This window comes from Siphateles boraxobius, unplaced genomic scaffold, assembly GCF_051911475.1.
Source record: "Siphateles boraxobius isolate OS27281-9 unplaced genomic scaffold, OSU_SipBor_1 2, whole genome shotgun sequence".
Lineage (NCBI taxonomy): Eukaryota > Metazoa > Chordata > Actinopteri > Cypriniformes > Leuciscidae > Siphateles > Siphateles boraxobius.
The window spans coordinates 12,938,613-12,949,279 of record NW_027508810.1 but is presented as its reverse complement, the minus strand read 5'-3'; the positions used below and the strand labels follow the sequence as shown (position 1 = coordinate 12,949,279).

Sequence of the window (10,667 nt, the reverse complement as noted above, 5' to 3'; positions counted from 1 at the left end):
AGTGAGGATTTTTGTAAATCAGACACAAATTATGATCTGGCTTGTTATGTTGGTCTATGTTCCCTCAAACAAAAAAACTAAAAAAAGTTGCAGACTGTAATACACACCAGTTAGTTTTAGACACTTTAGACACTTTACTAACTATAACTCTCATTATAGTATTAGTGGACTGTACTAGATTGTGGACTATCAAAATAAAGCGTTACCAAGTCATATTTAACACTCTGAGATGATAAAGTTAATGGTCACATACCTACAGTAAAGTTCAAACATGAACTTAGTTAAAAGTATACATTGAGTATAAAGGTCCACGTGAGTTGGATACAGAGAGTTAACTGTGGGACGTCCCACCCTAACTGAGTGAAAGGGGTTGACCAGACCTGCCCACAGCAAATGTCTTCTGTGTGAACTTGTATTGCTGTTAGATAGTTTCAGACCCTTCCAGCAGCTGACTTCTCCTCGGGCTTCTCTGTTAGACGGACAGAAGGTAAGAACATTCATTTGGGTCCTCTTCCATTCTTACGTCCTGCATAAAGAATAAATACAGTCTATGGTCAAGTGTTGATTTACTAATACTTTCTAAACCATTGCCAAAACAACTCTTAATAATAGTAGCTTGGTTTTTGTTTGTGTCTTACTTGCATGCTAAAAAGATTGTGAGGTTACTTTCCCATGTCTGAAAGCACAGATGTATTGACCTCTCTGTAAACCTTCCACTGGAAGCAGGTGTCTGTTGTTTTATGTCAACTTTGAGTTGCTTATTCATTAATTATGAAATCTTTGTAAAATGAACATGAGCAGATTATTTACCAAGCTAATTTTCTTACTGTGCTGTTTACTCAAAGTGTGAGCCTAAAACGTGCACTGTAGCGCTCAGAGCAGCACAATATTGAGGTATTGTGTGCCACATATGCAACAGGAGGGGTGAAGACAGAAGCAGGGATGGAGGGGGAGGGGAGAGAGATTCGGCCCAATAGACCCCTCCCCTTACAATTACTCCAATCAAAAGGAATGCGTGTATCCATGGTGATTTTTCACCAGCTGTTTGAGACCATGTCAAACGAGGCAGATGTAGCTGCTGTAGACAAACAAGAATCGTGTGAAGACAAACTGTCAGCCAACAGCAGCCGGAGGGGCTGAATTTTCCTTTAAAAAGTTTGAAAACCGTTTTTTTCAAGAATTATTATTATTTTCTTATTCATAAAAATGTGCATAGCAATTGATTATGGTAAAGGTTCCAAATGTGGGTTTTTGCAGCGATGCCATTTTTGGTTCCCCAAAGAACCTTTAGTTAAACAGATCTTAAAAGAACCTTCTATGCAATTAAAAGAACAATTAATTCTTAACGGAACTATAGATGCCAATAAAGAACCTTTATTTTTAAGAGTGTATTTTGCAAGATTTCATGATAAATGTTTGGTACGGCATGAATAATATTTCCCCCCTGGTGCAGCAAAAGATTTTCATGAGAGATTGGAAAAAAAAAATATATATATATCATGTGCCTTTGGGTGAAACAGAAAAGATTAAAAGTTGTTTTTTCCCTATCAATTTTGTATGCTGGGAGTTTGTGAAGAAAGAAAACCTCAAAAATCAGATATGTTTGTCTTATATTTACAAATGCATATGGATTCACTGTAATACATTTTTTTTTTTAAAGTTGCTGCCCTAAATTTTTAAGGACAATCAACTTGGATTTTTATTTCAACTTACATTAAACTTAAATAAACTGAGCTGGATCTTGTATAACTTATTTTAAAAAGCTGAACATTGCTTTACTTATTTTTATGAGTTAAAGTAATGTACTATGTTGTCATAACATATTGATCATAAGATGTTTTTACAATGTTGGTGAATCCCAAAAAAACGGAAGACTTAAAATTAACAAAAATAATAAGTTGTGGAAATTGAAAAGAGCAACAAATCAGGTTAAGAATGTGAATTAGCACAAATCAGGTTCTGACCCCATTTTTAACCCAATGGTCTGGGGTTTGCGATCATCTTGAGGATCAGAATATAAATAAGTCATATTTCATGGCCACAGATAAGGTCTTTTCAAGGTGATATGCTTTTATTTAGAGTAAAATTAATTTCCTTTCCCACAGACAGTTGCTCTGTTCTTTGCACTGGATAAAGGAGACCGCTAGGCAGTAATAACAGTGCGGTTTAACTTACAAAAAGCAGTGGGGGATGGGCTGATGACTTAAAAAGGTCAGGTGATTGTTAGCTCGGGTTACACGGATCTTATTTGCTCAGTCACTCTCTTTTAACTGTCTTTTGTCTAACTCAGAGCTCCCTGTACTCCTTTTCAGCAGAGGATGAAATTTCCTCTTCCCCCACCTTGTTTTTCTGCACAAGGTTTAGCTTTGTAGGTGCAATTCGTCGGCACAGTAATCAAGATAAAGTTACAAAGAGATGAGTTTTCATTTCCTGAGCAACAAAACCCCAGGAGTTAAACAAACTTGTTGATTTGGTGCTGTAGCAGATTTCAAAGTTAGCATGTCAACGCTGATTTGTTTGAAACCCCACTTTTTGTCATATTAAATCTTTTTTTTTTTTACGTGACTGGCAGGTTCACTGTTTGTTTCAAGGGAGCTTTCAGTAAGAAGTCTGTTTTTCTGCTTAGCACTAAACGTCGCACAGATGCAAGCAAGTAATTATGCCGTAATGGACAGGTGGCTTGTGCAGAGGTTTACTGTTCATGCCAAGTGACATCCTGCTCTATAAATCAAGCATGCCCACCAAACTTTATCCCAATCCTGGGTATTGAATGATATTTGTGTTTAATATTCTAAAACTACCTTGGATGATATTAGTGTAAGCATAGCAAACATATTTTCTCAGATATTGTTTAGTATTTAAATTTGCCTTTTGATGCGTTGGCAGCAAGTCAAATGTAGTGGATACAGTTTTGCAGCTAATTTGTTTATCAAGAGATTGAACCACCTGTTTTTCCGCTTCGGAGAGGAAGAGAACTCCGTCTGCGGAGCTTCTGGAAAATGACTCTTTGGGGAAAAAACGCAGAGTACTGAGCCGCTGTTTTCCTCACGGTTTACACCCAACAGCCTGCTGCTTACCTAACTAAACTCTAAATTAAATATTGGGTAAAAATGGCATCCTTTATACCGCTGACTTCCCTTCAGTTCAGTCATGTTTGATTTTCAATGCGACCTTCCAAACAAAATAAGTTGTTTTGCTCTAAATTGACTCCACTAGAGTAGTGGACTTTTACTTCAGCCAAAAAAGTGAATTACATAAATGTGCCAAGTTGTCTCCTGAAAGGAACAGAGCGGACATCCAAATTAAATACGGGACATGATGTCGGGTCATTTCCTTCGTCCTATGACTCACACAACCTGTTAAAATAGGACGTTTTTGTTGACGGGAAGCGAAAAGATTCCTTGTCTGCCATGTTTCAAGACGTCAGTATTTGAGGAGGGTGACAGAGTCTCTGTAGTCCATGTCTAAGTCTATTAGAGATGTGGGGTGTCTGACCTTGGTTCGAGCAACCACCTTCTTTTCCTTTGCCAAAGAAAACAGGGCCATTGAAAGGTTCACAAACCTGCTTACACGGCTTTCGTGTGCTGAAATCCAGAGATCATGCGTCATGCACTCAACTACAAGAGTTCTTGGATGAACTGACCAACAATATTACTAAAAAATCAACTCGAATGGAGGATCCATGGATTTCCATGACATATCCAAAGGCTATATCTAAAACCGTTTTATGAAATATTTGACAACACAACCAACTGGTCAATCGGGATCAGAATGAGCCTCAAAGGATTTAAATTCGCATGAAACAGAATTTGAGATAATCTCCTCTCCCCTATTGTGGCGTATATCCGAGTGAAACGGCTTGTCAAACAAGAACATATGGGTCTTGAATTTGCCAATGTAAATTGATTGGATGTTTTTGGTTTGCTATAGCTGTGATCCCATGTGATTGACAAGTTGTCCCACCCTCGCGCCAATAAACACATCATCAGAGAAGAGATGACGCTGCAAGATGGAGGGGAAGTTATTTTGTTGAAAAATTATGAAGGCACATGAATTAAACAAATAATAATGATGTGCACAGATACATAATTGTAATAAATACTGCAATATTCCATAAAAACAAGAGTTTTTAGTATTGATTTCATGGTGACTTTTAATTGAAAGTACGCATTAAGTATGCATATGACATTTTGATTAAAAATAAGAGCCCAAAAGTTAAAATAAAAATAAAATAAAAACATGCACGTATGAATCTTTCACAATGAGATCAATAAGATGCAATTAGAAAATAGATAGGGTGGATTTCAACTTCAACTTCATGCCAATTTTAACAAACCTCATGCAGTTTTTCATGAATAAACTAGGAATTTTTCAACCTTGAGCAACAAGCCAAGGAGATTCTCAGCAGTTGCTGGGCAAATTATTCTCAGGTCAGTGGTTTCAAGAATACTCCTTAATTCCCACAAGAATTTTAAAACTCAGCCAATTACTGCACAGATTTTATGCACTAATCCCACCCATTATCCACTCATGCACAAACAGGCCCACCACAGCTCGAGGGGTGAGAAATTAGCTTTGTAAGTCAAAAACAAAATATGTCGGAACACATTTTCATCATGCTTCTTACATGAACTTGGCTGATGGATGCTCCCTCAATAACCAATAACTTTCATAATCAAACACAGTTAACGTTAGCATCGAGCCTTTCATGTTCAGAAATGGCAGGGTATCTTTTGTTTCGTAGCTGGTTTCATTACTGCGTCTGTGTTTTTATAGAAAAGCAATAGTGTATGGCTTTGATCTTTGTTCTTTATTGCAATAAAAATGACGTTGATAGAATCTCCCCAGTGATGGTCTACCGATGGCTGCTTTGAACTTTCCAGCCATAGACAAAGTATATATCTATATTGATTCAGAGAGACAAGAGGAAAGCAAGAGAGATCTTTGGTGCAAAGAAAATGGACATGAGAGTGAGTGCTTTCAGACAAACAGCCCCTATCTTCCTGCAGGAAAGTGTCGTTTCTCAAGGAGAACATATCGCATCAGTCCGTCTTCCAGGCGCTCTTTGAGCAAGAGGAAAGCAGTCGAGCTAGCAGAACAAAGACAGACAGAGCTCTTATCTCAATCAGCCTCTGTGTCTGGAGAGACTGACTTCTGTAGGCTACTTATCCGTCGTCGAGCATACAGAGCAGGTCTGGTGGCCCGAACGCGTGTGGTTCAGCATCTGAGGTGTATTGATCTCGAGTTACGGGTGGATTTATATAAAAGGAATATATAGGGCCAACTGGATTTTGTTGTCTCATACTCCTACAAAACATGCATAATACTAACATGATAATGTGATGCTCCGTAAATACTCAAGTTTTGGGTGTTTTTGCTTAGGCTGAAACTCAAGATGAGGGTTTGGATCTTCTTCCTGTTCTGCCTCGCTGGCAAGACTCTGGCTGCTCCAGTAAGTAAATCTGAAAGAGAAACATTAAATAAATATATTATTTATATTGAGTATGATATTATAGAAACGGATTTTATTATAAGTAAATGAAATAATATAAAACAAACTTTGTTTTAAAAACCAAAGAGCGTTTTTTTTATGTCCGTAGCTCCCTCAGTAATGTTGCGTTGTGACTAAACTTTGACTAAACTCCATAAAAATTTAATTTACAGACCGAAGAGGAGCCAGTTGTCGAAGAGGTATGTTATATTTATTTATGTTAAAAAATCTCTTTAATAAGGCCAAACTGCATTTTTAAAAAGCCTTGTCAAGCCAGTCATTGGCCAAAAATAGACACCTCCCCCCCATTATGGGACCAGATGTGTTTATATATGCACATGTTCAACTTCCTGTTAAATTCCCCGGGGGACTGAAATCCATAAAAGTTTGAAAATATATCTAAAAGGGACTAATTACAATTCATTGCTTCGCCACATGTGCACACAGATGCCAGTTGTGTTGGACACAAAAGCAAAACTCTTGTTGTGGCTGTGCAGTAATGTGGGTCATTCGCTCCCAGTGCAGTTTTATATTTTCCTCACATTAAAGAGGAAAGCTGTGTTTAAAACTGGGCTTGGTTCTACAGGCCATACCCATAATACTTTTTTTTCTGTCTGATAATTCAGGACCTGGAAGTGGGAGTTAACCCAGTCCAGGTGGAGACCGGAGAATTTGATGAGGCCATTGAAGTTGTGGAGGATGTTATTGCTGAGAGTGAGTATGATGTCTTTTCCACACCACCAGCAAAGTTTTGTACAGTACAGAGAAGTTTCTGCTGTTTGCATCATGTCTTCTGTCCCTGAATATGAGTGAAGTTGTGATAACATGTGTAGATGTACATGAGACCATGGGTAATAACAGGCTGCAGATAAGTCAAATGTAGACAGCTATAATTATGTTTTCAGACAGACTAAGTTATACAGGACATTGATGCCAGTGCCAGTCATCTAGCCACATGATGTTTTTGCCAACCATAAAATATTTAGAAAGGGGAAAGAATGTAAATCCATTGGAGAACAATTTGTTATACTGGATGCCCTTTAAAGAAATACAATTAAATAATATAATATAAAATTAAATAATTATATATATATATTACATTAAATATATATTCAAAATTACAACAAATTAAAGGGTTAGTTCATCCAAAAAGTTAATATTCTGTCATTAATTACTCACCCTCATGTTGTTCCAAACCCATAAGACTTTCATTCGTCTTCAGAACACAAATTAAAATATTTTTAATGAAATCTGAGAGCTTTCTGTCCCTCCATTAACAGCCTATGCAACTTCAAGCCCTAGAAAGGTAAAGACATCATTAAAGTAATCCATCCAACTCCAGTGCCTCAGTTTTCTGAAGCGACACGAGTGCTTTGTTTGTGCAGCAAACATAATTGACCATTTTATTTACAAAATATTAATCTCCAAAGCGGCTTCACGAGAGCACCACAGCGCATGTGCTGTTACGTTGTTGCGAGGAACGTGCATTTGAAATTAATATTTTGTAAATAAAGTGGTAAATTATAAAAAAAAAATGCACAAACAAAGCCCTCGCGTCACTTCCTAAAATTGAGGTTAAACCACAGAAGACACATGACTACTTAAATGATGTCTTTACTACCTTTCTAGGACTTGAAAGTGGTAGTTGTGTAGGCTGTTAAAGGAGGGACAGAAAGCTCTCAGATTTCAAAAAGCATTTTTTTTCCGAAGACAAATTAATATCTTACAGGTTTGGAATGACATGAGGGTGAGTAATTAACTACAGAATTTTCATTATTGGGTGAACTATCCCTTTAAATATATATATTTTTATATATATTTGTCATCAATGATTTTCCCTTACAGACCCCTGCCTAAACCATCACTGCAAGAAAGGGAAGGTGTGCGAGGTTGATGACAGCAACCAGCCCATGTGTGTGTGCCAGGACCCCTTGACCTGCCCCGCCCCAGTTGGAGATTTCGAGCATGTGCGTGGCTTTAGTCATTTCCTTCATTTCATATCTGTCTCAAGTCTCCACATGTGCAGTGACAGCAATGCCTAGAAACACATGTACACCATTTTAGCAGTTTGATTGAAATGTTAGTTTATGTATTGGGCAAGTAATGTCAGTAAACATTAGTAGGATACCTTGGGGAAATCCAAACCTGTCAAGTTGACAACCGTGGCATTTATGATTGCTCATATTTCTGTCACAGGTCTGTGGCACTGACAACAAGACCTACGAGTCCTCCTGCCACTTCTTTGCCACCAAATGCACCCTGGAGGGCACAAAGAAGGGCCACAAGCTGCACCTGGACTACATCGGACCCTGCAAATGTGAGCGCACAACTGTGAAGGAAAACAAGGCACACACATTCAAACAGACTTTGAGAGTCAAATTTAGACCACTCACAAACTCAGTCATGAATGCAAGTGGAATTGAGTGCTTTGAATTGATTGATGGCTTGAGGCTTTGAGGCGTCCCTGTTGCCCCCTCCAAACACTGAGCACGGGGCGAGCCTGAGCTTGCCAGTGCTGCTCCACAAAGCAGGCCGAATCCCCCTAAATCTTCCTCATCCACTTTCGTTGTACACCATGAGTCAGGACTGAAGGGCTCAGATGGAGCTCCCGCTGCGGCGTAGTCTCATTGCTAAGCAGGGTGTCTCAGTAAGAGACTCAGAAAACGTGTTTTTGGCATTAACGAATTAGATCTTGACATCTATAAAATTAATATTAGCCAGAGGGCTGTCATTTGCCTCCTTTTAGACTATCATGCTGCATTATGTGCTAAGAGGCATGTTAGCATGCTGTTTGTGTTTATTATTTATTACAAATCGATTGTTTTTAATGTTTGGATTTCCGCACAGTCATCGCCCCCTGCATGGACAACGAGCTGAATGAGTTTCCCCTGCGCATGAGGGACTGGCTGAAGAACGTGCTGGTGACCCTGTACGAGCGCGATGAAGACAATAACCTGCTCACCGAGAAGCAGAAACTCAGAGTCAGTTCAACTTTCTGCCTTTAAAATACTGTTTAACCAGCTGAACTTTCCATTATCATCTACATAGCACTGTAAAAATTATTTTAACTAAAGATCATTAACAGGGAACGACAAAGAAAAAGAAATAGTGCAAAAACATTCCAAAAAATATGTAGGCCATTTCATATAAAATTTCCATCCATTTGAACATAAACTAATGTGATGCATATTGTATCAGTCATAGATCATTGATAAAAAAACAGGTAAGTATTCTGTAATACTAATACATTTAATGTGTTTTAAATACGCAATAACCAGGTTTATATGTTTCTCGTCAATCTCTTTAACCAACTTAATATTGCTTGTTCCACAGCTAGCCATAATTTAACCATGTTCATTTTAATTGAATACATGTAGTTAACTGAATAACTATTTATGCTGATACTAAGCTATTTGATACTAAAAACATGAGGTCACACTTTAGTTTAGGGTCCATTTCTCTCTATTAACTACGAGTTTTGCCTCAATAAACCTCTAATCATTACTGCCTACTAGTAAGGTAGTTGTTAAGTTTAGGTATTGGGTAGGAGTAAGGGATGTAGAATATGGTCATGCAGAATAAGGCATTCATGTAAAATCAAATAGATAAAAATAAACTATGCCAAGATTTTTTTTTTTGAGTAAAGGAAACTAACCGGTTTTATTTATGTGTGACTGCAAATATGCATCCCCTTAGGTTTATTAGTTTATGTTAAAACTGAATAATCCAAATGGATAGAAATTTTGTATGCAATTCAATGCATGAATCTTAAATGTAAGCCTAAAGATTTTTTGAGTGCATAATTTAACAATAGTCAAAGCCAATTGGGGAAACTACTGAAATGCCGAACCTCACGCTGTGTTTTTAGGTGAAGAAGATTTATGAGAATGAGAAGAGGCTGCAGGCCGGTGAGCATTCTCTGGACCTTCTGGCCCTGGACTTTGAGAAGAACTACAACATGTACATCTTCCCCGTTCACTGGCAGTTTGGCCAGCTTGACCAGCACCCTATTGACGGGTATATATGTTTAACTCATTTTCACAGCCATTCCAGCTAGATCCAAACCTAATATATTTCAGAGAAAATTATGCTAAAAAATAAATATTTTATAATAACTATTACCTTGATGGTTCAGCTAAGTGTTTTGGTAGTAGAAGCTAACAGTAGCCTTGAGCTACACTGTAAAAAAATATTGTAAGTTTAGTCAACTTGAAATGTGAAATTCGACTAAGTGACAACTTGGATTATTTGAGTTGACTAAACTTAAAATTTTAATCCAGAAGAAACACTTACTTTTTTAAGTTGAAACAACAATTGTTTTTACTGTGTATATGTCAGTAGAAATGTTATTAATCTAAAAGCACATGTGTTATTTTGTGTTATATAAGGTTCCTGTCCCACACCGAGCTGTCCCCTCTGCGTGCTCCTCTCATCCCAATGGAGCACTGCACCACCAGCTTCTTTGAGCAGTGCGATGCTGACCAGGACAAGTACATCGCTCTCGAGGAGTGGGCCAACTGCTTTGGAATCAAAGAGCGTGAGTTTTTGACCATGCAATTCATATTTATTTAATGTTCAGTTCATTTTATAGCTAACTTTGGCTGTTTTCTGCTTTCAGAGGACGTCGACGTTGATCTTGTCATCTGAGCACGTCTACCATTGACGCTGCCTAGATACTATTGGGGCGAGGTGCTAACCCTTAAGTTAAAATCAAATTAAAGGTGCTAATTGCAATTTCTAACAACCTGCATATACCACTAAACATTCACAATGTTTAAAAGAAAGTGCACAATCCACATGGTAACTATCACAATAAGTGATTGAACACTGCCCATTTTTAAAAGTTAGTTGAAGTTGGAAAGACAAATGTTGGACAGGCTGTATTAAAGAGAGAGTTAAATATGATGAACTATGTATGTTGAAAAAACACTTTTTTTTGCTTTGGAAATGGATCCACAAATGTTTTTTTTAAAACTCAGAATCAGGGCTTGAATTGTAAGTTTGGAGTTCGGATGGTGGAAATGTACAAATAAAAATAAAGTTTCCAAATAAATGTTATTTCTGCTTGCTTTATAAACTTTTAGTTTAATTTGTTGCACTCTTTGCGGTGGTGGATTATTTGTTTTGATTTCTTTATTAAGTCTGAAAACGTCTTTTAATTAGAGCCCTGAATATC

General features: G+C 37.6%; 1 protein-coding gene across 1 annotated transcript; it reads left to right on the top strand.

The window, feature by feature from the left end:
* The first annotated feature begins 355 nt into the window (after positions 1–355).
* sparc (secreted protein, acidic, cysteine-rich (osteonectin)) lies at positions 356–10,544 on the top strand. The gene is made up of 10 exons (XM_077235970.1): positions 356–487; positions 5,383–5,452; positions 5,665–5,691; positions 6,118–6,205; positions 7,337–7,458; positions 7,688–7,808; positions 8,339–8,472; positions 9,360–9,508; positions 9,880–10,028; positions 10,110–10,544. The coding sequence occupies exons 2-10, from the start codon at positions 5,396–5,398 to the stop codon at positions 10,136–10,138; spliced, it is 876 nt and encodes a 291-aa protein (XP_077092085.1). The 5' UTR covers positions 356–487; positions 5,383–5,395; the 3' UTR covers positions 10,139–10,544.
* The last annotated feature ends 123 nt before the right edge of the window (positions 10,545–10,667 follow it).

Excerpts from the sequence above, each read along its gene's own strand:
- sparc (XM_077235970.1), top strand. The coding sequence starts at position 5,396 with ATGAGGGTTTGGATCTTCTTCCTGTTCTGCCTCGCTGGCAAGACTCTG. Across the intron at positions 7,459-7,687 it reads CAGTTGGAGATTTCGAGCAT|GTCTGTGGCACTGACAACAA; the intron begins GTGCGTGGCTTT and ends TTTCTGTCACAG. Across the intron at positions 7,809-8,338 it reads CTACATCGGACCCTGCAAAT|TCATCGCCCCCTGCATGGAC; the intron begins GTGAGCGCACAA and ends ATTTCCGCACAG.